The sequence below is a fragment of the Gambusia affinis genome, linkage group LG09, assembly GCF_019740435.1.
Source record: "Gambusia affinis linkage group LG09, SWU_Gaff_1.0, whole genome shotgun sequence".
Taxonomy (NCBI): domain Eukaryota; kingdom Metazoa; phylum Chordata; class Actinopteri; order Cyprinodontiformes; family Poeciliidae; genus Gambusia; species Gambusia affinis.
In genome coordinates, this window is record NC_057876.1 from 17,453,554 (window position 1) to 17,480,457 (window position 26,904).

A 26,904-nucleotide genomic window follows, 5' to 3' on the forward strand; every position below is an offset into this window, starting at 1 on the left:
TAAGCCAAAACTACAAAAATCTATGCATATTTGCATTTGACATAAGAAAAAAAAACCTTTGTCTGTAAATAGTAATAGTAAATAGTAATAGTATTTTAGCTGCAGATGTATCCTTTGCTACTAATGATTAAGTGTACTTGAAAGAAATGCTAAGTTATTGCATGTTAGGCAAGACAATTTTTTACTTAAAAATTAAATGTTTGCATTTTCATATGCATTCCTAAGTGGATACATAAAAATTGCACAATGTGGCAAATTTTATTTTCTTTGTCACAATAATTGATATAATACTTGATTACTAAAATAACTGAGCTGCATCCCTAGATTTGTCACATTTAAGTGAGATTGATTGATTGAACAATAAAAATGTCTGTGGGAGGGAAGGTTTGGAGGTATAAAACCCAATCCTAGTCGTACTTGTATTCTGGATATAACGATATAATTTCAATACTGGACTGTACTATTTGTATTAAAATTGGACCAAACATCAACTGAAAAATATGGGCATTTTGAATTTGATATTGACAGAAAAGTGATAGCCCAACACTTAAACGAAATATTAAATTTTAAAGAACTTGAAACCAGATTATTTTTATTTATATAGTAAAGGTAAATCAACATGCCCTGAGTAAAATGGTGCTTGGATAGCTTCCTCCTGCTTCCGGGTTTTGCGTTTGTCACGGCGACGTCTTACGCACTAACGCTCCACGTACTTTCAGTTGGCGTATGATAACAATAAACAACCCCGAAACAAGAGAGACGCATCTACCAGACTTGTCGCTGTAATTCGACAGAAACAAAACGAAAAGATGAGCCGAGGGAGTCACGCTCGCTTGGAGTGAGTCCTCTTCATGAAGCGGAGGAGCCTCGCTGGTCCTGACACACAGGAATTTTGTAGTTTTTACGTGAAGCTCGGAGGAGAAGTGGAGTTACGGTTTGTCCCCTTCCTTAGCTCCTTGTAGCTAGCTGCGGCTCATTCCTAGTTCCTGAACACTTTGTTTCAGTCTGTTATGCAGTTTCCAGAGGACTGTAGCCGCACTCGTTCTCCTCCGCCACATCTCTGCCCCCTCTCCCCGCACTCTCTGGCCCCATGTCTCGCTGGCTTTTCCCCTGGTCGGGCTCAATCAAGAAGCGGGCCTGTCGGTACCTTTTGCAGCACTACCTCGGTCACTTTCTGCAGGAGCGGCTGAGCCTAGACCAGCTCAGTTTGGACCTGTACAACGGCAGCGGTGACATCACGAATATCAACCTAGATGTGTGGGTGAGTTCACGTGAAGGAAGCCGCAGACGTCCTGTGTTATTGTGGGACGCCTGCACTCTTGACTGTGTCGCAACTGCTCTCCCGAGTTCAACAACAATCTCCAACGTCATGTTTTTAGCCTGTCTCCTGTTTCTTCGAGGAAATGCATTCAGGAGAAACGCATCACCTCCCCTCCGGATTAGTGTTATCTTTTACTTTCCGAGATGGATCTATTTACCAGATGTTCAACAAATGTCAATAGCTAATCTGAGGAGACATTTTTTTTCTCTTTGTTTGCCCTTACCACATCCTTGTTTGTCGTTCCTCTTTATTTGACCTTCTTACAGGCGGTCAATGAGCTCCTGGAGTCTCTCGGGGCTCCCCTGGAGATGGTGGATGGCTTTGTGGGAAGCATCCAGGTGACCATCCCCTGGCAGGCTCTCCTGACTGATCATTGCACCTTAGAAGTTTCTGGTCTTCAGATAACATGTCGACCCAAGTACCGAACCAGTAAGTTTAACCCTCAAGTTTCCTTTCAGGTCTAAACACGGTCCAACTGCTTATATGCAATCCAGGAGAATAACAATTACTCCAACGGCAGCTAAAATAATACACTGATCATTACAGCTATAATAATGTCATCTGTACTTAGATTTTGACTCATGGATTGGTGCAAAAACAGACATGAGGCTTGTAATTCGCCAACTTCAGTTGTAAAATGAGTGATGGGTGGTAGTCCTTCAGTTTCCCTACGGTCTACCATGTATTTCTGTTTTTTTTTAAGCAATGGGAAAAGTGTAGTAGCCTTTCTTCAGCCAGCTGATCATCAGCTGAGTACCTTTATTTAAAATGTAATCATTCATCTTCCAGGCTGAATTCAGTTGAACTGTAAAACGTTTCTATCACTGTTTGTGTTAGAACAGCCTCACATATGAACCTGAGAAAGAGAGAATGCCTTTGAACTTAAGTCAGTGTTTGCTGGCTTGCTGAGGCTGCAAGAGCAACAGTTAGCCGGAGCAGTCCAGATTTAATGTCTCATTATATATCCATGAGTAAATTTACAGTCTAGAATGCGTCCAGTTTCATAGTGAGACTGACTTTAATATGCAGACTGCAGCCATGCCTAGCATTCTTGTTGCAGTTGCATCAACTATGTGATTAAGGAGGCTGTATATACTGTCACTAGTGCTGCGTCTGATTTATCATCAGCTGATGGTTCATTTAAATGGAGTGTGTGAACTGAGTTATTATCTGCCCAGAAGAGTGACTTATTGAATCATTAATCTCACCAGGAATTTAAAAGGTTAAGATTGAATCAGTCAGTGAATTGATTTTAACGGAATTAATCTTTTATTCAAGTTATAAAGATAAAACTTGAACTACCTCTTTGTAGTTTTGGTTATTCTGAACCTGAGAAGCAGCTGTCTGATAGCGGACGTATAGTATCTTTGAAAGCTTATGATTGAAAGTAATTTTAAATAGTTTATGCTGTAATAAATGTCTGAATGTAATAAATGAGATGTAGTTACTATAGATCGCTCATAATTATTTTTGGTTTAGTGAGGTGTCATAATCTGTCATATTTCCATAAGTCAGTTGGCTCAGTGGGAACAGACCATAATTAATGGGAAGAGGGTGAACTATGATATTTTTAAAGTAAATTGAATTGAATCATATGTTGGATTAGACTTTTTTTCCTTACTTATCTTCATAATTCCTCATATTTGTATTTTGCGTCTAACAAAAAAGAGTAAGTAGACCAGTTATTTTCTCACTGGACTGTTGAAATATCCAGACATTTCACTTTTAGTTGTGTTTGTTCCTGATAGGGAACCAGCAGCATTTCCTGTGTAACGTCTCAAAGCACAGCTGTGCACCAAAGAAAACCACTGCTGATCGATAGTTAACCCTCTGTAACGTCAGGATTACTGTAATCATCCCGTCTTGTTGTTCATGTAAAGGCGGAAACTGGGAGTCACAGGGATGGTCATCCAGCATGACCTCCAGCATGCAGCTGGCTCAGGAGTGCCTAAAGGACCCTCCAGAGGCGTCCGAGGAGCCGCCTGCCCCACTGGAGGGACTTGAGATGTTTGCACAAACTATTGAGACAGGTGAGCAGATCTTCTGGTCCGTTACAGAACAATCATTCATAAATTATGAAGAGCTTGATAGTAGAAATAATTTTCCCCATCTTCACATGCGATACACTAAAACAAATTTGTCACATCTTAAAGTAAAAACTACAGTTTGAAAACCATAAGCTGATGTTCTTTATTCTTTTAATCTCTCAAATGAATTGTATTTGCAGTTCTCCGTCGCATCAAAGTCACATTTATAGACACCATCGTCCGCATTGAGCACCAACCCCTGGACCTGAAAACAGGTGTTGCCTTAGAAGTGCACATACAACGGTAAGCTGCTGATTTATTTAAGATTTTCTGTCATAACATAAAATATAAAAGACAAAAACATTTTTTAACTTGTTTTGTTAAGTTAGTTGCTATTTGACAATGTTGTGAAAATGCTATAAGAAGTATAAATTTATATATACTAAAAACGTCTTATCAGGATTGTGCACAAATGCAACTTCCCTTCATTAAATGTAAACACTCATTGCTGCCTTTTATCATAGATCAAAATGTGTGTGACATAAAGGTGATATTGTGGTTTTATTGATGAAAGTTTATTTAAACACTAGAGATTTTTCTTTAATGGTATAATTTTGAACCTACATTTTTTCTGACCAGAGCCAAATATGAGTTCACCAGAACATTATAAATACTTTGTTTTTAATAATTCAATGGTATTTACACGTAGCTTAGAGAACAAACGGGTCTCTAAATGCAATCTGCATTCCTTATTAGATGGAAAGCTCCATAATCAAAAACCGGGTTCCTCACAGTTCAGATTAAAACTAAAATCTCTGCTTTTGTTATCAGTTTTGTTAAGAAACTCTTACATCAGCGCTTGTGCTGCTGCCAGTGATGAAAGGAAGCAAAATGGAGACCTGAAATTGGATTTCAACTTCCTGCTCCTCAGCAGACATAAAGAAGACGCCCTTCCTCTGATATGAACATGAATATTTTTCACCAACGAGCTTTTAGGGTGAAGCTCATTTCAAACTGGGTCAGGATTGACAAGTTCATTCCCCTCCACTGCACTAGAGGCACCTTGGACATTTAATAAATGAGTGTGATGTGGTCACAGTCAGCAGAAAGGAGGTGACGGCTGTGTTTCACTGCAGTGTATGCAATCATGTTAAGTGCAGCGGTCAGTCTTTTTGCGTTAATTTGAAAAGTGATCACAGTAACCTGCATTCTCAGAAAAACGGAAAAGTTAATACTTTCTACATGCTTTATTTTATTTTTCATGCTACTGGCATTTTATAGAGATAACAAGAAAGAGTTTTACAACATCAGTTTTTATTTAGTTTTTATGTTTGGCTCTGCAAAGTCAGAGGAGAGAAAATCTAGTTTTCATGAGTATAGCATCATAATCCCAGCATTATGTGTTACAACATGTTTATCATAAATACGCTCAGCCTGAAGCAGCCAAGCTTTTGCTTTTACGACTTGTGTTCCCTGCCTCAGATGAACCCTTCCTGTTATGCTGGTTTGTTGACAGAGCTGCTCAGGTGAGTTATGTCCATGTGCGGTCAGTGACTCTCTTGGCATGTTTGCAGCAATGCAACATGCTGGAGTTCATTAACGTGTGAAATAGAGGTCCTGTGATGCAGGAAACTTAGACTGCAGTAGATTGATCCGCAGCAGCAGAACACTGCGCTCCAGATCCAGACCTAAAGTTTCCTCTGCACTCAGATCGATTGTTAGATTTTAACTGGATAAAACCTACATGGCTCCTTCTTCCATTTTATTTTTTTTATTAAGCTTGACATTATCAAATTGGTTTAGTATATAAAATTATAAACTTTTTTAGAGTTGTATTTTTATTATCTAAATGTTTTATTTGCAATTGCAGTTTTAAAAAAAGGGAAAAAATCTCTTTCTCAGTGAAATTCAGTTTTATTTAGAGGTGCAAAAGCCCAAGTCTATGTAATGGATACACCGAGTGTAATAACTAGAGCTGCACAATGTATCTAATTTCATTTGTCGGTGTTCTTGGATGCTTCATTTGATATGTGATTAATTCGACCTCTGCATATAAACTATACATTCTGCCTGTTAGATGGACTCTGCCTGCTCTGAATGCCACACCAGGTGTGTTTTTAGTGTTTAAGATGCTAAAACTCATGGAGAGTTTTAGATCAATGTGTTAAGGTGAAGAATGAAACAAGGCAGAAAAATATGAGTTATAATTACATTTTGGGTCACGACAGTTTTTATAAATGGTATCAGTATTGTATAATTTTCATATATTAGGCAGCCTAATGATAACTAAATATTTTTCACTTAGTCTGCCAGAGATCAAAACTGTTTAATTTTCCCCCAGAAGATCTACTCTAAAAAAAAATAGTTTTCTTTTTTCTACTCATTTCTTTAAATACATTAAACCTAAGATCCTGATTGCTGCATATTTAATGTTACTTTCCTTTCTATGACCAATAAAAAACAGAGGATTAATTCATCAAAGAGTTATTTTCTCAGTTTGATTCTGATTGATGTCACAATGCAGGTCTTGTTACTTCAGTTTATAGTTCAATGTCTGAGTTATAAAAGAGCTCTGTGTGTGTGTGTGCGTGTGTTGTGTGTGTGTGTTGTGTGTGTGTGTGTGTGCGTGCATGTTTCCAGCCTGGAGTACTTTGATGAAGCCGTGAAAGATCCATCCAGCCAGACTGCCGTGCCTGTCGACATTCACCAGCCACCCGCCTTTCTGCACAAGATCCTCCAGCTGACGGAGGTTCAGCTGCTGTACGACATCATCGGTGCTGTTCAGGTAAAGGATGCAACTAAAGTCCTGCAAGTTTTGGATGCATCCATCCATCCACTTCCTACACCTGCTTATCCTTGCTGGGCCTCAGTGGTGTTGTGTCTATTTCCTGTACAGTAAAGCCATGTTTTATGTTTATTTTATTTCCCAGGGTCCTTTTGGGGAAGTGCATCTTAACTCAGCCACAGCCAGTGAAGGAGAGGAGGAGGATGAGGAGGAGGATGAGGAGAGAGGGGAAAAAGCCAAACCCTTGAAAAGCACTGCCTGCCCCCCATCTCAGCCGCTGCTCATAGGGCGATGCTCTGGCTCTATTGAAACCACAGTGAAGATCAAGCAGAACGACATGCTGCCTGGACCAAAGGTACGTGTTTTTGTCTTATAAATTTGCAGAAAAATGGATGTTCTCTCATATCAATGCCTCTGTCCTCCTCTCTGCTCACCAGTTGGAGTTGGACGGGAGAGGGGGATGTGTCCACATGCTGCTGTCTCCAGATCAAATTACCCATCTAGCAGACCTTCTGGCAGCCCTGTGCATCGACATTGGTACAGTTTAATATCTGCTTTTCTGACATCACAAAGAATAGTTGAGAATTTTGTTTCTGATTACCGTGGTTTTATTAGCTTTTTTTTGAGATTGTTGTTCAAGTAAATAGTTGAGATACAATGACACTTTGCAACCACAGACCTCATTGTGCAAAGTGGACCATGTGTCATGCACATTGTTGAGGTGGATGAATTAAAGTTTTTATAAATCTAAGAAGTGTGGGTTTTGTTTGTATCTGACCACGTCTAGCGTGTTTTTTGGCTATGTTTCTGCCACTTATGCACATATTTTAGGCCATTTTTTGTAAAGTAGCTCAATCTCAGTCAGACTGGGTGGAGAACATCTGCTAGCATTCATTTTCAAGTCTAGATTTCGGTCCATACTTTGACTGGACCATTCATTTGTTCCTCTATTTCTGTGTTCATTGTAGCTGCTGAAGAGCACTCTTCAGTTGAAAATGTATTTTTGAGTTTCTGTTTCTGTGCTTTTGTAGCACTGAGATTTTCTCTGAAAATGTAAATAGTTCATTGTTATAATCACAGACACTCCTATGTGAAAGTTTGGGCTTGTAAACTGGATCTGTTTATCTTGTAAAATGCTTAGATCTGACATTTGTTTTGAAATCACAATGGCATCAATAAGATTTATTAATTGGCTCATGTATGGTATTTTTTATGCAGTTTCTATGTTTTGTCTGTCTGCTCTATTACTAAAATTGATTTTGTTTTGTTTTACCCTCAGAGCCGGAGCAGAAGTGCGGTGGAGTGAACAGTCGCCCGTTAGACTCAGAGGACCTGCGACTGATCGAGGAGGACCTTAGCAAGCAGCTGGGATCCAGTCCTAAAGACAGGGAGTGGGAGAACGAGCCCCACCTGGAGCCCTACATCACCAGCCTGGAGAACGGAGGTACAACGACCAGAAGTTCACCTGTAATGCTGATAAAGGCCTAAATCCAGGATTTAGATATTTTATGTGTAATTAAATTATGGCAGCATTCATTTTAATGCGTGATTGTTACAAAGATAGATTATTTCTCATCTTGAAAACAAAAGATTAAAGAAAAGTGTAAAATAAGTCCCTTTATTGCTAGTTTTTGTCATTATTTTCTGTGTTGGGGTTTGGTCACATAAAAATAAAAATGGCACTTTCCAAATAATTTATGTGAAGAATGTAAAATATTGTATTTGTAGGTTTTATTGCAGTCATTTATCCAGTTCTTCTGATTTCTTCGGTTTTTAGGGGGAGGCTGTTGTCTCCAATGTTTCAGAGCATCAAGCAAGTTTCATGATTAAAAATAATATGAGAACATAATAAAAGTTGTTTTTAATTTATGATTTCAATTATTGGGGGAATCGCTGCCATAATCAGTCTACCCCTATTTTAAAAAAATAGTAATCTCCAATCTTATTAAATCATGATTTTACTGTGACAAAAAGCATTTTTTGGAAAGCAGAAATTAATGTTATTAGTATCACCCAGGCTTGATTAGTGCCAGACCGGTAGAATCAATATATGAACTAAATAGGTCCTGTCTGATATAAGATCTACAAAAGATGAAAAGAACATGTGAAACAGTACACTGCAGTAAAGTTAAGCACTGCAGCGTTTAACCTGGACCTTGTGTTTGTCCAGAAATGTTTTACTCCATGGGCCCTGCAGCGATGAGCAGCAGCGTTGCGTCCACTCGCTCTGGCAGCGAGCTGTCGGACAGCGACATGGAGTCCTCCACACACAGTCTGAGCAGCCTGACGCACCCGGCAGCTCTGACAGCACAGGTACAGCCTCCGTCTGTGTGCATGTGTGCTTTCACGGTTTAAACATGTAGCAGAGAACCAGGATGAGCCCATTTGTATCCAGGCTAAATACTTATTGAACACATATTTTTTTAGCAACACAGCAAAGTAAATTCTGTACTTTCTTTTGATTTCTTTCATGCCAGGGCTTGGCAAGCTGTACTAGAAGATATCCTGTAGCAGGATGCTTATCCAGCCTGCCTCATACCAGCAGGATCAGAGGTAAAGTCAGCTATTTGAGCAGCAAACAGAGTCTAGATTAAGTAAAACACTTGCTGCGCCTTTGTTTTCAGTATTAACTACAAAACACAAGCTAATTATTTCTGTTTTTAACTGCAGGGCGCTCACACAGTGGCCAGGCAGAGCAGCTGAAACCCGAAGCCTTGCTGCGCCTGACCCTCGGTGGACTCACTCTGACCATGCTGCAGGAGGACCCGCCCTCTGATGGAGCCTCGTCATTAGCTCAGGTGTCTCAGGTGTTCTTCCGAGGGCTGCTTTCATTCAAGGAGAACATGTTGGCCAATAAAAACTTCAACCATCTGAGAAAATGCTTCGCCGCAGCCTGTCCACTCTCCAATCTCAGGTAGAAAAGACTGTTTCTTTGAGGTTGAACTTTATAAAACAGATTTTAGTAAGAGTAGTCGCTATTGCAAAAAGGGTTTTAGGTAGATGGATGTTTTCTTAGTAAATTGGAGTGAAAAATATTTAGTTGTAGATATGCTTATGAAGTAATATGTTACAAATTTCACTCACTGCAGTCACATCCCTCGGTGTGTTTCTTCATTAAACCAATTCACTGTGAGGTTTTCTCTGGTAGGTTGACCGGAGCAGCAGTGCAGGTGACATGTGAGACGCGAAGCGGGAGACGCCACTGTCGGGCCGTGACTTCAGACCTTTCTTTCAGCAGACTGGAACTGTTGGAGTGCCTCTGGCAGGATGGAAAACCTCAGTACTGTGAGGTACAAAATAACCATTTAAAAAAAATAAATTATTGTTATTATTCTTGTTTGTGAATGTGAAAGGTTTGTCATTATCGGTCACACTGTCTTTGGTAAGCAATTTCATTATCAACGATAAGCTACTAAGCAAATAATTGTTTTTCTGCAGTCTAGAAATATTTGGAGTTGGTTTAAAGTGTTTTTTAAGCATTAATGTTGAAGAGAAAGGAAAATTAAGTTTGGATAACTGCTTGTGTTTCCAGACTTTACTTGTTTAGTTGTCTAAATATTATGCAGCTGTTTCATCCATTGATCAATCAATCCTTCCTAGCAGGTTCTGCTGCTGATGGAAATATGTCCTGTAAGTTATTTGTGAACTCAAAGTTTGGGAAACCTCGAATCCTGACTTCATGTAAAATTAAAATACTTAATTTAAAAATACTTAAAATACTTTTTATATGGTCTTCTAATGTAAGACTATTATGTAATAAAACATGAAACTCATATGTTGGTCAAGTAAGCTTATCTGTAAAATTATATGAATTTAGCATCTCAAGCCAATAAAACGTTGGTTGTTTTTTTTTTCTGGTTTTCTTTTTTTTCACTTTGCAGTTACTTCAGTTCCAGAAAGCTGGACTGTTTACAGTTGGAGCTGCAGCCAGACCATGTGCCCAGCTACACTACAGCCTCACTGAAAAACACCTGCGAAAAGTACGGACTATGTTTCAACACATTAAACTGTTAAAAAAAAAATTTTATTTGCATCTTCGAGGTCTAACAGATGAATGTAATCCTTTCCTTAAACACACTCAGACTGTTTTTTTTGACAGAAATTATGCTGCTCACCCTATGGTATCTTTTTATATAAATTAAATAAAAGACTTTATTGATCAAAGTCCAGTTTTCTTCAGTAGTCTGTGGCTTTTAACTGTTGAAATAAAGTCCATATGTGGCCAGACTAGCACTAATATGAAAGTATTTGGAGGTTTTATAAGGTTACAGATCCAAATGTGTTAAAAAGTTTCCACAATATAATCTGTGGTTTTATGAGAGGCACTGGAGTCTTGGAGCAATGATTGATTTTCAGATTTAAGTAATTGGATGAAGTTGTGGATTTTTAGCTGTAATGCTTTTTGTATTTATTAAACACCTCAACAAAAATCACTCCCTGCTACTAAGTGACGTTCCAGTTGATTATATTTTGTTTTAGGAAACACCAAACTATAAAAAATGAACTTCTTCTTACAAGTGTTTGCAGACGTTGATCCAGAAAGACGATTGTGTTTAACTAATAGCATGGAGTTTCAGGAGTCATCCAAAACACAAACTTGGCTTTACTTAGAGTTTTGATTGTGCTAAAACTAAATGGCTGCTATCAGAACGTTGCTGTATATAATGCATTATTCTGTGTGTTCGAAGGGTAAGCAGCGTGTGTTGCGGCGGGACAGCGTGGTACGGGTAGAGCTGGCAGAACTGAGCGCCGAGCTGGACCTGGACATCCTCAGCCGCCTGGGGAGCCTCAGCAAAGCCTTCAGCCACTGTCCGAGCCAGAACTGTGGACAAGGACTCATACAGGTGGAACCGCCAACACTGCACTGCCTTTTAATGTAATGCAGACCAGAAACCCTAAAAAATTAAGACCCAAGCCAGAAAACACTAAAAGAACTTGGAGAACTCGAAAAATAAATCAGCATTTCTGCATGTGCTTATTTCCTTCTGTTAACCGTCGGCAATCAAGACCACAAAGTATCATTGTTAGACTGCCGACTGGGCAGAAAGGCATGTTTAAAGCTCACCTCTCATAATTTTGTTTAAAGTGAGTCAGTGTGGTTGTCCAGAGTCATGAACTTTTATGTCATCACCACACAGAGAAACCAAAACTATTAAAATCTTTGTATGAAAAGATCATTCTGCCATGTCTGACTGATCAAACGTGCTGATGCAAACATTAAAAAGCTGTCTGGGTTCAGAGGGAATCAGTGGTTCTCCGATCGTCCTAATATCAACCTTTCAGCCTCCCGGCTCAGTAATAAAGCGGTGGTCGGCTGTGATTACAGGGTTGATCATAACCGAATCTGCTCTATAAATCCAAGTTCAGCTTATATTCTGGAAATGAGTCCAAGAAGGATCTCTTTTCTTTCTTCTCAGACCCAGAGCGTCGAACTTTGCTCGTCCTTCACCCTCCTGTCCCCCAACGCCGTGCTCAGACTTCGCTTCCCCATCCCAGACCTGCGGCCTCCCCCACTGCGTCGGCCACCATCCCAGAGGGCAGTGAGAGAGGAGACGTTGGTGCTGGAGCTGATGGAGCTGGAGCTGAAGCACCAGGAGGCCCCGGACCTGCAGAGCCAGCAGCCGGCCTCTGGGCAACAGTGGGGCCCCTGTCTCACCCAGCTGTTGGAAGCCTCTTTCACAGACATGCATGGTGAGGGCGCACATTATTATACCAGTGTTTCTCTGGTCTTTACCAGCATATGGTTTCTTCTTCACCTCAGTAGGGCCTTTGTACAGGTGTTGTATAAATTTCATATATTTCAAACAAATACTTAAAGTAAAATTATTTGTATTACAGGACAAAAGTATAACTGGTAGTTTACTTGAATGTTGCAGCACTATGGGTCAGTGTTGCAACACTGAGCCATATGATTGCACCAGTGCTGCACCATGCAGACCCTCTGTCTGCACTCAAGATGCACTCACCTCAGCATGCCAAGCGCTTAGATCTACTCAAACTGATGAAAATTAAGAAATGACATGGAAAAAGTAATGCTTTAGAAATGACCTATATATGAAAAGGTTTGATATTTGACAACATTTCCCATCATTCAATGCAATATTTGTTTTCTCGTACATCAATAAGTCAAACATATATTCATATGTATAGATTGTGGACAATTCTGTTGATAAAATATCTTCTGTAGTTATTTCTCAAATGCAAAACTTAGACAGGAATAAGCTCTGTGTAACAGTTTGGTGTAATCTAATACCTTTATCACCCATATTTAAAATTTGAAAGTGATATGGTTGGCCATTAAAAGTTTCATGCAAATTATTCAATTATTTCTTTACTTGGTGTTCAATTATGCATTTTTGACAGATTTTAGACTCTAATACAAGATTTCCTCTCAGATGGTTGATTCTAATTAAATGCGCACACACTAATGGACTGGGTGATGATGAGCAGGTGCTTTGCTGCAGCAGGTTGACTCACTAGGAGACGCTATTATCACTGGTTGTGATTTGTAGATTCAATTTAAAGGGAGTCAGAGTCCAGTGAGATGTGATTTACACAAATCATTTGCTTCTGTCTGAGTATGAAAATAAATTACAATATCTGTGTTTAGAAAAGTCAATAGACCATGTTGTAAAGCTTATTGTAGTATTGTGGTTTGATTTTTAACCTTGACTTTCTTGTTTCTTGCACATCCCTTACTTTACAGAGTGTCCTTTAAATTAGACATTTGTCATTTTGTATTGTAAATACTTCATTACATATTTACCTTCATGTGTTTCATCAGGATCCTATGAGGGCTGGGAGGGAGGCTCCTTCCCCTGCATCAGAGTGAAGAAAAACCACGACTCTATGCCAAGGTTAGTGATGATAATGATGACTACTGTAATGGGCAAAATGCAGGATGGTAAAAAAACACTCTCACCTCTTCCAGAGCTGTTTTGTCTAAGTATTTTTATTGGTAGACAAGTGGATAATATTTTTCAGGAATTTAAATAGAAACATCTGCTAATTATTTTTGAGCAAACCCATGCTAAGAAAGTTTCCATCAACAGGATATCGGTGCGTGTGCGCGGCGGTGAGGCTCAGGGCCCGGCAGCCGGTCTGAGTGGGATGAACCTGGGCCTCATGAAGGATCTCGGGTCCACCGTCTTCGAAAGCCACTGTGAATTCAACGAGAAATCCAGCTCGCCATTTTCTTCTAACCGCACCATGTTTGAGACAGAAGAGGTGTGCTAACACTCAAAACTAAGAAATACCAACACATCAGCCTTCTTGTTGCTAACTCGATGCGCTTTCCTTGAATTAGATGGTGATTCCGGCCGACCCGCAGGAAATGCTCCAGTTTCAAGAACAGTGTGTGGCTCAGTGTCGGTGCGCGGTGGACATCAGCTTCCCGCTGGCGTACATCCTCCTGCCCAGCAAACAGGCTTTCCAGAGCATCTACAACAGGTTTCATTCAACCGTCTTCATCTTGGATTCAAATATTCCTTCTGTGGTTTTAATGTTTTCTAGAGATAAAGTCTTTCACCACATCAAATTTCTTCATGTTTTATTTCCAAGCAGCCAAGTTTTCTTGTAAGAATGTTCAGGTTTTCTAAAAGTACCCAAAAAATTTTTATTTCTATTTTACTTAGGTTGATTTTTATTTGTTTTGGCATTTTTCAATTAGCCAACACACCTGGTTCAAATAAATGTCTCCTGTGCAGAGCTGAATGACATGTCGATGAGTGAATTTAACCTTTTGATTCTGGATTATTGGAGGGGGATTGCATTTAAAAGTTTCAGGATAGTAGGCATTCTATTATTTTTATATGGAAAACAATTTAGCAAAAAACAGAATGTCTTTGTGACTAATGAAAATGATGCTAGTAAAAAAGTAACAAAAAGGCAGTAGTAATAATTTTGCTTGTTGGATCTAAAGTAAATACCAAAGGTAACAGTTCGACAAAGTTTTACCACCAACAAGGTGTTTCCTCTCAAACATTTGGTGGCATCACAACCACAAACGTCATTGGATTTTATTGCAATTTTTTTGTGTTAGACCAAAACAAAGAGGCATATAATTATGAAAGGGAAAAAATAAGAATAGCTTAAAAGAAATTTAAAAGTGTGACATGCATTTGAATTCAGCCCCCTTTACTTTGATGCACCTAAATAAAATGTGCCTCACATTAAGCCTGGCACTCATTTGTTTTTCTTCCATTTTTCCACTTTCAGCACACAGCCTGCTGTCAAATGCATGAAAAAGACAAAAGTGAGTCAGAAAACATGGAAAATTAGCCAAAGGCAAAGAAAAACTTTGATATTTAAGAACTTTTGACCGAGACTACTTTTAAATAATTCCAAGTAGATTTGTCTTCTGGGAGCAAAGTGGGAATTAAGTACATCTGGTTTTGTTCAGAGTTTTATAGTGAAAGTTTAGTTGCCATTGAAGCTGATTGTTGTTTTGTGTGCTGGCTTTAAGTCACTTTGAGGAGTGATCTGAGTTCTCCACCATCCTCCCCTTTTATTCCAATAGGATCAATAATGACCTGTTGATGTGGGAGCCGCCTCCCCCTCCTCTCCCCTCGGCCCCGGGCCCCGACCAGAGCCGCCGTCCCTTCGACGAGTTCCAGCTGTGCAAGTCGGCCTTCAGACTGGGCAAGTTTCTCTGCTGTGATGGAAAAAATTTAATCCTGACATAGATTTATGACAAACAATAACAGCTGTGGTGCCAAAATATCTACTATTGGCATTTGTATTGTTTTTGGATTAAACCGTTTGCTTCACACTCTGCCACAGACTCTGACTCTGAAGAGGATGAGCCTCAGTTTTACTTGGCCAGCGATTCATCTGGAAGGATGCAGCAGTCAGTTCCTCTTCCCAGCAACAACCTCAGCCTCCTCTCCCTCACTGTGATTATTGGGAAAGGTCGCCTGCAAGCCAGAACTGACAGGAAGGTGAGCCAGGAGGAAGATGAATTCAGAGGAGGTCTCTGATGAGTTTTACTAATCAGATGATACAAAAAGAATCATTTTTCCCCTTTTTAAGTGATTCAGCAGTGACATTTTAGTCTTCCTCTTCAATGTTTGCACTTTATATATACACGTATAATGTACATCGATTGCTAACGGGACAAAACACGTCTTTTTCCTGTAGTATTTTCTCTACATTAATGACCATTTTAATATCTGCTTTATAGTATTAAAACTCTGTGGAAGTTAAGGTTAAGTTCAGTTTGAAATTCATGCTGCAGCATCGCTTTGTTCATGTAGTTTTTCTGTTTTGTTTTTTTTTTCACATTAGGAGGATGAAACTCAGGGAGAACTTGTTCTTGACCTGGAAGGGGGGAAGATTTTCAGCGTGGCACAGCATCAAAATGATCCCAACCTCAACTTCCTGACACTGGAAAGCAAACGAGTGGAGCTCTACCATCGAGGTGCACATTGTGGGCTCATCTGCAAACATTTTCATTGTTAGATAGTGCCGATAATTCTAAGGGCTTCTGTTGTGACCGGAAAATTCTGGGTGCAGCATTTTCAAGATGTGAAAAAGGAAAATGAAGTCCAAAAAAAACCCTTTTGTTTTCAAGACTTTGTTCTCTGTCCAGTTACCCTAAAGATCTGTTCAGCCAACCATTTATCTGCCCATTCATTTGAAGCCAGTCATCTAGACTAATTGTTATTTAGAAACTCTAGATGCCTTTGTGACTCGTTTTATATATATATATATATATATATATATATATATATATATGTATCCATCCATCCATCCATCCATTTTCTTTACACCCTTCTTCCCTAAATGGGGTCGGGAGGGTTGCTGGTGCCTATCTCCAGCTGCGTTCCGGGCGAGAGGCGGGGTACACCCTGGACAGGTCGCCAGTCTGTCGCAGGGCAATATATATGTATATTTATTTATTTATTTTATTTTTTTTTACCTTTCTAGCTGTGGTTAAAGACACCTCTGTCCCAGAGAGGTTGGAGATGCCCAGCTTCACACCACCCACACAGCTGGAGCCCACCATCTACCCCACAGAGCTGGGAGTGAGCAGTGTACGAGGACGGGAAGAGGAGCCACAGATGTTGTCTACAGCCATCAAAATCACCCTGGACCTCCAGAGGAACGTCAAGGTTCGTCTCTCTTCTCTCTCTTCTCTCTTCCTGCAACAGGAAGTTTAGTATCGCCTTCAAGAAGATATTTTTGCCTGATTACAGGAGTTCCTGGTCGCTCTTCAGCTGCAAGGTGCCACCATGAGGCATTACATGACGCAGAGCAACCAGAGCTGGCACGAGCAGGTGAGGAAATGAAACAATGCCTTTTTCCTTTCAGTCTAGATGTAGTTGATTCAATGAAACTTTTGCAAACTGAACAACAATTTTTTATGTGAAATTTTTTTAATTTTACTTCTTTTATTCCTTCCATTCTTCGTACTTTCTCCCTCTTTTTCCTCTTTTCTTCCACCCTTGCCTCCTGTTCTCCTTCCACTTTCCTTTCCCTCTTTCCTTTCTTCCTTGTGCCTTGTGTCATTTTTTCATCTTTGTATCCCACCTCTGTTCCTTATATCCTCCTCTTCTGGTGTCCTAACTCCTTTCCTTCCTTTGTTCCTTCATTGTGTCCTTCCTGCCTTCCCTTTGTCTTTCTTTCCTTTCCTTCCTCCTTGTGTCCTTCCTTGTGCATATTTCTTTCTGGTAACTAATTTTGTTATTTCCCGAGGTTACGTCACTCATATTCTCGTTTGTGATTGGCTGTGCATTGCTCATGTAGGCGTGTCAGCTTCAGGAAAAACAGATTCTCTTCCTCACATCTGGATACAGCTGAACTGAAAAAATTTTAATTTGAGATGTTTTATTTTCTTGGAGGCAGAAAGGAATAATGAAAAATCCAGACAGTTTGGATACACGTTATCCAAGTGTAATTATACTTGTCGCTGTAATTAGTCTGCTTTCCATCTGGAGGCGCTTTAGGACAAAATAGTCGTCCCCTCCAAAAATAAGAGCCTTCTTGCCAGAGATAACAAGCACATAAAGTTACACCCTGACAAGTAAAATGTGTTTAAATGTGACAGTTTTCGTAACCTCAATGTTCTTTAGCCTGCGCTGCAGCTGCTGGTGTTTTTGTTTCACTGCCCAGTAAAGTCATTTAAAATGTTTATCATCCTCCTGTTTGTTTTCTTTACTTCCAGCTGATTGACTTCCTGGACGTTGTCGACGACCCCATCTTGGGCTACACGGCACCGGCTGTCATCACCATCCTCCACACACACCTCGCTTCCTGCGCTGTGGACTACAGGTTACGGACCTAAAGAGTGTTTATTGAACGTCCAGCAAAATGATATGTTTATTCATCTCTTTTGGTTGTTTTACTTCCAAGGCCTTTGTATCTGCCCCTGAGAGTCCTGTTCACAGCAGAGTCATTTTCTCTGTCCAGTAACATCATTGTAGACACCGCCACCTTCCACCTCAGGTACTGGTGACCTCTGACCGAACACCGCAGTTACCATAGCACTGTTTTAAGAGGACTAATTGAAATGTATCCTTGAAATTGATATCAATCCAGTGATATTTTTGACTGTAAGATCTTTTTAAATGTCTATTTTGTTGTCTTCAGATTCATCCTGGATGATTCTGCTCTCTACCTCTCTGACAAATGTGAGACTGACACAGTGGACTTGAGGAAAGGTAAAACATGCAGGATATCTTTTACACAAATGGCCATTGAATATGTCAAGACTGGATGGTGTACTAATTAGGGATGGAAGTTATAAATTAATAAGTTAAAGTTGCTTTATCCTATCAATTGGCTAATAGTTAATTGATAAACGGCCATTTTCTTAAAATGTTTTCTCTTGTAGTGTCTTTCCATAACAAAGGGCACATTTATTAAGAAGCACCTCACTATGCTTTTTTGTATTTGTCAGCTGTATTAAATACTGACTGAAAATTATGCTTTTCTCACATTATGAAATTTAGACATATTTATAAAATATAACAAAACAGGAATCCATTAGGTTGCTGACTAGAAACAGCTCTGTCATGGAGGTTATTGATTGTTAATATTTCAAAAGCTGCATAAAGTGCATCTTGCAATCCTCACTGAACTTTGTTTGGACCGCTTCACTTTCCTTTTCTGGTATGGTCCTGCCATCTTTAATTCTGTATCAACTGGCTCTGCAAAAGAATGACCAGCAGCGCCTTCTGCTGGAAGGCAGCCAAACTACAACACTAAAAGTAGTTAATGTATCTGAGCTAATTTTAGTCTTAAGTTGATTAATTTTTTTGCATCCTTACTAATGTTTTACCAGATCATCCATGTTTATTGAGTCATGTTGAAAAGACAATACTCTCTCTTTCAATTTTTGTTTGTCTCATAAAAATTACCTGGCTCTTGTTGAACTCAAAACGATTTAAATCCAACCGCACGCATACAAAATTATATATTACATCTGCTTAGTTGTTATTTATTAAACAAAGGTGGAGCTAAAGAGGAAAGCTGCACGTCGCAAATGTAAGTAGACCCCATGGTCCAGCATCTTCCTGAAGCACCTGCAGCAGCAACAAGCTGAAGTGATTTTTCTGTTTCTCTTTGTCTTGAATCGTTCCTGGTGTGTTTGGGATTATTTACCTCCTGATGATCCAATCTCAGCCAAGCTGCAGAGCATTGCACTGGTTTTATTAAAGTAAAACACGCTTGAAGCAGCACATAAAACTCTGTTTAGATGAAATAAAGTAAAAGCTGAAAGAGTTGATGCAAATCTTAGTATGAGGGACAGTGACAGAAGATTACCTTCTGTGTGTTTGTGTCCCACAGATTACGTGTGTGTTCTGGACATTGACCTGCTGGAGCTCGCCATCACCACATGGAAAGGCAGCGATGCTGGAAAGCTGGTAAGTCCTGCTCCGTGTCCTTACCATTCTGTTTCTTTTAATCATATTTAGCTGCAGGCAGAGAAAAACAGAACAGTATAAAGGTAAAGAAAGATTATAATTATGTTCAAGGTCCACGAAAAGCCACTAACAAGCAGTTGGCCACCTGTTTATAAATATTTATTTCACCATAATTAGATTTCTCTATAATAATGGCTTCGGACAGTAATTTGGCTCGAGTTTTACTTTCTGCTGCACCTGAAACCAAAATCAGCAAGAAAATGCTAAACAAGTCTTCCCACAGCACTGATGCAGCTGCGCTCCGAGCCAACTAATCAGGACTAATCAGAGCTTGTGTATTTTATTTTGGTATAAAATGTTTTAGTTTATTCATATAGCTTATTTGAAGGAGTAGGGTTGTTTAGTTTCAAGCTGTCACAATACATGAGCATTGACACTTAAATCTTTCTAAATGCTATATAGCTGAGAAGAAAATGTGTTGAGAGATTTTTGGGAACTGAGCTGCAGTGCTGCAATCAGAGCTCATGTCTGCAGCGCTCGTTTTCTGGTCTCATAGGACTTCTCTGAGCCCGACAGCTTAGGAATGAGTGATCATACTTGACTAGCAGTCTTTAAGTTGTTAAAATATCAATTTGATGGCATTTGGTCGGTTTTTTGTCATGAAGGTGCTTCTGATTGACTCGTTTGTGTTTCAGTCGCAGCCTCTCTTTGAGCTGCGCTGCTCCAACAACGTGGTGCACCTCTACACCTGCGCAGACTCCTGCGCCGCCCTGGTCAATCTGCTGCAGTATCTGGTCGCCCAGGGGGACTTGCACCCCCCACCACGACACACCTCGCCTACTGAAATAGCTGGTCAGAAATTACTGGTAAGACATTTTATTCATTTGCACTTCATTAACCTGAAAGACATGTTGCTTTTTTTATTTATTAATACACCTAACCCGGAAACACCAACAACAAATATGCAAAACTAGAAACTTTGAGGCCTAATTTATAAACCTGAGTTAGAGCAATGAAACAAACTTAAGGTATGATATCTCTGAACATTTGTTACAAGGTGCTGTGGCTAATAAAACAACATAAGTAGTTTTGGCTTTAATGTCTGTGTAATGTTGTGTTAGCTGTCAGAAAGTCCTGCGTCTCTGCCGCCTTGTCCTCCAGCTGAGACCGCAGAGATCAACCAGTACGACCTGGCTGATGCCTTAATCGACACAGAGAGGAGCCACAGAGACAGTTTAGACCCAGGTATTGTTTCTGAAAGCAGTTATCCAAATATTATTGATTTAACTTGATGTCTACGGGAAAGAATTATTGTCATTTTGCACCGCAACACAACAAAATCTTACCAAGTATTTTTGTTTAGTTTCTAATACAGATCTCTTTGTGTACTTGAAATAAATGCAAAACTAACTACATAAAGGAGCTTATTTTAAGTTAGTAATTCCTTAATGTTGATGAAAAAGAACTAGCTCCACTGGCAAATTATTTCACTTTTAACACAGGAAAAATGTCTTGTTATAAGTGAAATAATCTGCCTGTGAAGCTAGTTATTTTTTTAAAATATTAAGGAATTATTGACCTAAACAATGTCTTACTGCTAAGCTACTTATTAGTTTTGTCTTATTTCTAGTGTACTGAGATATTTGCTTTAGAAACTAGACAGAAATACTTGGTAATACTTTGAGTTTTTGCAGTGTGTTTAGTTTAAGCTGCTGACTGGTTCTGTTTTTCCAGAGTCTCCTTCCGTGCCGAGGGGCTCCCCCGTCTCCGTCTATTTGTTTCCTGGCGAAGGTACGAAGCAGAGCCCGTCCGTTCTGCAGAGGGAGGAGTCTGAGCTCGATGGGTTGGTTGCCACGGCGATGGAGGCACAGCCTGACATGATACTAGATGATGGCTCCGAGGGCTCCACTGACAACGATGACTTCTGCATCCTGGAGGCGCCTGGCATGGGCATACCTGTGAGTGCTCAGCTCCTTCTTCTTCTTCGTCTTCTTCTTGTCTTTATGTCGGCCTTTCTTTCTGAAGCTCTTCCTGCTTGTGAAACTCTTGCAGCCCAGAGATGGAGAGCCCGTGGTGACCGTGCTCTGCGAGGGGCCCATCAAGGTAAAGGACAGCCACTTTTCCAGGCCTCGAGGAAGCTCCGACCTGCTGAGAGCTCCGAGCGGATTCCCGGTGCCGCACACCAGGGTGGTGCTGAAGGAAATCTCTGTGGTGTGGCATCTCTATGGCGGCAAGGACTTCGGTGGCAAGCCGATGTCCGTACATGCTCAGAACTCAAACAGGTTTTTTAAATTTACATCCGTTTTATTTATTGCTGCGTGTGTTTTTGTGCCGTTTCTCAAACTGTCTCCCTTCTAGGGGTCGCTCTGTCCCTGTGGGTGTTCGTGGTTCTCCGTCTCGCTCTGTTGCCTCTGCCCGTCCTCAGAACTCCTGGCGCTGGGCTGGAGGCAGCGGCCGTCAGCACTCACTGCTGATGGAGATCCAACTCACCAAGGTGAAGCTTTGAGTAGATGCAGTGGCCAGCACTCAAAGTCCCAATCTTTGAATTTTTTTCACATTTTGTCAGGTTACAACAGCAAAGTTCACTGTATTTTATTGGGATTGTTTGGTAAGAAAAGGATAAAGACACATTACTTATATGTAATTTAATAATCTGAAAAATGTTGGATGTTGTGTTTTTATTCAGCCTGCGTTCACGGTTTAGTGCAGTTTTAGTTTTTCACCAAACAGCGTTTTGCATGCAGCCCAGAAAACTTAATTTTTGTCTCTTTGTTCTCATAAAATCCCAACAGCATTGAAGGCTTTAGTTGTAATGTAATAAAATATAAAAACGTGCAAAGGAATGAATACTTTAAGACATTTCGTTTGTGTTTCAGCATATTTTAAAAGGAAAATACATTATTTCTTGACATTAAATAATGTAATCTTTATTTAGGGGTGTCTCCACCTGATATCAACTAAAACCAAGTATTGGATTAAATCTGCAGCATTTCTGTCCAGCAGTGCTCTTAAGCTGCATTTATTGATAATTGAGTCACTTGTTCTCATATCTATAGTTGTTGACAATCGTTTTCTGTTTGAGTAATGTCACTTGATAAAGCACTTTTCTCACTACAAAATAAGTAATAACGGTATGAATGATTTGTGCTGATTTCATATTGGGTCGACTTCTGTATCTGTATCTGCTCACAAAGTTGTATCGTGATGCCCTACTTTGCGATAGGTATTGATTTTTTTTTTTTTTTCATGGCATCTTCCCCTCATGTCCTCCAGGTGTCCTTCCAGCATGAGTCCTACCCAGTGGCAGTAGCAGGCCAGGACGGGGACGGGTCGCTGACCTCTGGGGTCGGCCCCAGCGGGGAGCACCCTCTGTCCCGGCAGGTCTTCATCGTGCAAGAGCTGGAGATTCGGGACCGCCTGGCCTCTTCACAACTCAACAAGTTCCTCTACCTCTACACCAGCGAGAGCATGCCTCGCCGAGCCCACTCCAACATGGTGAGGACGGGCGTGGGTTGAACTGCAAAAAGCCGAGATGGAGTAGATCAGGATGAGATCTTCGCTCTGCTCTTGTTGCAGCTGACTGTGAAGGCCCTGCAAGTTTTACCAGAGTCGGGACTCGGAGGACCCGAGTGTTGCTTGAGGGTCAGCCTGCTGCCGCTGCGACTCAACATCGACCAGGTAAGTTCTGCGTCTTTGACCATATATGGATGGAAAAGCCTCCTCTTCCGCCTTTATGGAGATGTGACAGCAATGGGGGGCATTAAAACCTCGAGGTTTTAATCTAAAGGTTTTAATCTGTAATTACAAAAACCTCAACCTTTAGTTTCAACGTTTTTATTTTTTCCAGCCTCATTGAAAAAATGGCAAATTTCAAGAAATAAATGAAGTTGATGATTTGGTCTTTGAAATTTAAAAATTAATAAACATTAATATGCATATTTAAATATTATTATTATTATGAAACTAATCTGAACTCTCAGTAGCTCATAAACCTTTTACTTGTTCCAGGTTTCTTTGCATCACAAAAAGTCGGTTTCCCTCTGTGGTTTTGTTCCTACCAGAGTTTGTTTTTCTCTTTTCCAGGATGCGCTGTTTTTTCTGAAGGACTTTTTTAGTAATCTAGCATCCGCTGTTAACCCCTACATGCCTGTGGATCCTGCTGCTGAAGGTCAGTTATAGCAGAAACATTTTTCCTTTGGTTGCTCCAGGTTTTTGTTTTTTCATATCATTTAGAAGATTAGATGCATTTACTGTAAATACAGCATATGATTGCTGCTGGAGCACAGCCTGTGGGAACATTCCTGCAATGACTTTTGTTTGTCTCGCAAAAGTATTGATATTGCATAAACTTTTCAAATCGGGCCACAAACATAAATATATTGGATTTACATTTATGTAAATGGGTTAGTTTTAGGGGATAAACTAGTGCATTATTGTGAAGCTCATTTAGAGAATGAGCTGTTCTTGTTTCTTCTATCAGTCACAGTGAAGGTGGATCCTTCCCAGAAAGGCTCTGAGGAGGCCGGAGCAGACGCCGGTCTCGGTCCTGACCTCACAGCCTCCGTGGAAACCACCTACAGCGAGCAGAGCTCCTCCTCTGCTGGCTCCTCCTCTTCCTCATCTGAGCAGCCAATCTACTTCCGGTGTGTAGACGGCGACGCTCGTCAGACAGAATGATGGCTGAAGAAGTCGACAGCATCAGAGCTGACTGAATATTCCTTCTCTCTGTGATTTTCAGGGAATTTCGTTTCACCTCTGAAGTGCCTATCTGGCTCGACTATCACGGGAAGCATGTGGTCATTGAGCAGGTGAGAGGTCACGAGAACGGCTCAGAAACAGAAACTCAGTCCGTCCATCGCCACGGTAACTACAGACGTCTTTACAGCGTGGTGTTTTGCTTCTCAGGGGACGTTTGCAGGGATTCTGATCGGTCTGGCTCAGCTGAACTGCTCAGAGCTGAAGCTGAAGAGGCTCTGCTGCAGACACGGGTAAAATCGATAAACATTCAGGCATAAAATAATTTTAAATTTGATAAAATGCTGACAGACCTGAGACTGTTTTCATGTTTTAAATGTTTCCAGTCTACTCGGTGTGGATAAAGTGATCCAGTACGCCATCACAGAGTGGCTGACGGACATCAGGAAGAATCAGCTGCCTGGCATTCTGGGAGGCGTCGGCCCCATGCACTCAGTAGTTCAGCTGTGTAAGCTGAAGCCTTTGCTACAGAAACATTTAGAGTTTTAAACCTGCTTTATTTATTTTAATTCTCTTTCCTTCTTCTCTGTGTCTGCTCAGTCCACGGAGTGAGGGATCTTTTCTGGTTGCCCATAGAGCAGTACAGGAAAGACGGGCGCATTATTCGAGGTCTCCAGCGGGGGGCAGCATCATTTGGTACCTCTACAGCATCAGCTGCTCTGGAGCTTAGCAACAGGCTGGTGCAGGCCATCCAGGTATGAAGATGCAATTAGATTAAATATTTTGTCCAAATGCGAAGATGTTTTAACTCATGTAGTGCTTGTTACCTCGCTACAGGCTACAGCAGAGACGGTGTATGACATCTTGTCTCCAACGCCTCCACTGAATCGGTTTGCCATCACCGAGGGTCGGGCCCCCGCAAGCCGGCCCCGCAGAGCCGCGCAGCCGGCGGATCTCAGAGAAGGAGTAGCCAAAGCTTACGACACCGTCAGAGAGGTGTGGAGTTTGAATTTCTCTTAAAAGATAATTGACATGATTCCACCTGTCAACCAATCCAGTGGATTTAACACCATCTGACTAATCAGCAGTCACAAATTGTCCCAAACTGAACACCCCATACCTGGAGGAGATGTTGGGGTTTATCTTTACGAATGCCCTGCGTTCATAGAGGTTTGGTGGAAAAAAATCAGAAAAAATGGTTAAACGTTTTCAGTGGAGAACAGGCACTTAGCGCTTTACTAAGAGCATTCAGAAGATGGAATAAAGTTTATTCCTTGGCCAAAACTCAAAGTGTAAAATATGGATTAACATGTGTAGCCAACTACTACAGTATAACTAATATGTTTGTGTTTATGAAGGTTTTTGTCATCATTACATCGTACGCTTAACAGTTAAATCAAAGATTAATGCATCAAGCTGGGTCCAAAGCAATAACATTGAGCTGTGCCTACAAGTGGGTACAGTTTCTCTGTGAAGCAGTAGGTTTTCAGGCATGTGGTGCAAATATTCATGCACAGCCTGACATACATGATCAAAACATAATTCAGACGTGTAATATTTTGAAAGTCAACACAATACGCAGATGCCTGGATATGATGACAGAATCACGCAATAATGTGATAAATGTGACAAACTTCAACAAGTATGAATATTTTGGATATTCAGAGCATTTTTCAGGTAAAGTTATGACCAAACCTGCTTAGTTTTCAGTGGTGACTCTTTCCTCTGCAGGGAGTGATCGACACGGCTCAGACCTTGTGTGAAGTGGCGTCCCGCGGCCACGAGCAGAAAGGTCTCCCCGGCGCAGTGGGCGGCGTCCTGCGTCAGATCCCGCCCACTGTAGTCCGACCCCTGATAGTGGCCTCCGAGGCGACCTCCAACCTGCTGGGAGGCATGCGGAACCAGATCAAACCCGACGCCCGCAAAGAGGACTTCCTCAAGTGGCGCACGGAGGATGCACAAGAATGAGGACGGTGTGTGTGTGCGTGTGTGTGTGTGTGTGTGTGTGTGTGTGTGGGTGTGTGTGTGTGTGTGTGTGTGAACGAATGCGGGTGGGAACCCCGACGTCTGCTGGGGGATCTGCATGTTGGTATGTGTGTGTGTGGGAATATTGTTCTGCAATGCAAAAACAACACAAAGACTAACTGCTACTGCAGCCACTGACACAAAGAGTTTTACACGTGTAACCACACCTAACTCTTCTGCTGCTCATCATCCCTCGGTCTGCAGATCGCTCTTCATGTCTCTGTAACAAACATATCGCTGCTTTTATCTGGCTTTGATTTGAAACCAACCAGGAGCAGGAAGGATCAGAACGAGACGCAGATTGTCGACTCCATGTCCTGCTAAAACTGGTCTTTAGGTTTTGACCCAACGACTGTGAGCGGGAAAACAGAAAGAAATAACTTCAGTACAGGGGGTTTGCAGTGGGAAATCAGTGATCCTGAAGCTCAATAAGAAGGAAGATCATGTATGTTTTATTCATGTTTGTGAGTGGTTCTCATCTTGAGCCATTGGCTTTGTTTTGAGCCCGCTATGCACTGCTCCTCTCAACACTGATGAGTTGTGCCATAAACCTTCCAGAGTGACCTTTGAACCCATCTGTGTTGCCTTTATTTGACCCATACCCTCCAAACGTGACTGAATAGAAACCCATGAAGCCCTTTAAAAATCCTGTAGCATTCTGGACTTCATGAATTTGTTTTTATGGACTGATTTCAGTCGGTGGCTCTCCTTCCTGCTTCTGTTTTGCATAAAGCAGTTCTGGGGTCTGAACGGATCCAGACTGACTCTTTCCACATCTTTAGATGCCTTCCTAAATGTTTTTTTTTTTTTTATGCTTAACTGTTTGTTTTGTGTTTATGTGGAAGCATAAGTATTGTTACACTCGTTTCATAATGAGTGTTGGGAGGATTTGAATCTGGTGACAATGGAGGAAGGAAATAAGGAGTTTTACATTTTTATCTTTGTTTTCCTGTTTGTGAGTGAGGGATTATTTGTGTGAATGTGAGAGGATGAGTGAGTGGAGGGTGCATGTCTGTGAGGGTGACAGATTTATGCTTGTTACACTACTTGTGTGTAATTACTATTTACTATAAAAGTGTATGAATTACCTGTATATTACAAACACAAGTATACAAATTAATACAAAAATAAAAAAATGATATAAAAACTGATAATGTTTGATGTGTTCTGTTAAAGCCCTTGTTT

General features: G+C 40.8%; 1 protein-coding gene across 2 annotated transcripts; it reads left to right on the forward strand.

Annotated features, from left to right (window-relative positions):
* The first annotated feature begins 301 nt into the window (after nucleotides 1-301).
* On the forward strand, nucleotides 302-26,870 carry atg2a (autophagy related 2A). 2 transcript variants are annotated; one of them, XM_044127012.1, is made up of 42 exons: nucleotides 302-1,261; nucleotides 1,588-1,750; nucleotides 3,202-3,351; nucleotides 3,549-3,651; nucleotides 5,989-6,133; nucleotides 6,279-6,488; nucleotides 6,571-6,670; nucleotides 7,413-7,577; nucleotides 8,304-8,446; nucleotides 8,611-8,686; nucleotides 8,804-9,047; nucleotides 9,282-9,423; nucleotides 10,015-10,113; nucleotides 10,822-10,977; nucleotides 11,551-11,824; nucleotides 12,918-12,990; nucleotides 13,186-13,360; nucleotides 13,440-13,582; nucleotides 14,652-14,773; nucleotides 14,915-15,072; nucleotides 15,419-15,551; nucleotides 16,061-16,245; nucleotides 16,330-16,410; nucleotides 17,298-17,404; nucleotides 17,486-17,578; nucleotides 17,723-17,793; nucleotides 18,923-18,999; nucleotides 19,695-19,865; nucleotides 20,121-20,244; nucleotides 20,734-20,957; nucleotides 21,052-21,254; nucleotides 21,358-21,493; nucleotides 22,273-22,494; nucleotides 22,576-22,677; nucleotides 23,083-23,167; nucleotides 23,480-23,642; nucleotides 23,738-23,807; nucleotides 23,905-23,987; nucleotides 24,081-24,202; nucleotides 24,295-24,449; nucleotides 24,532-24,690; nucleotides 25,426-26,870. In XM_044127012.1, exons 1-42 carry the CDS (start codon nucleotides 1,091-1,093, stop codon nucleotides 25,660-25,662), a joined length of 6,015 nt encoding a protein of 2,004 aa, XP_043982947.1. In that variant the 5' UTR covers nucleotides 302-1,090; the 3' UTR covers nucleotides 25,663-26,870. The 2 variants fall into 2 exon arrangements, with proteins under 2 accessions (XP_043982947.1, XP_043982946.1); XM_044127011.1 differs by having other exon boundaries at nucleotides 304-1,261; nucleotides 21,052-21,281.
* Nucleotides 26,871-26,904: the final 34 nt, after the last annotated feature.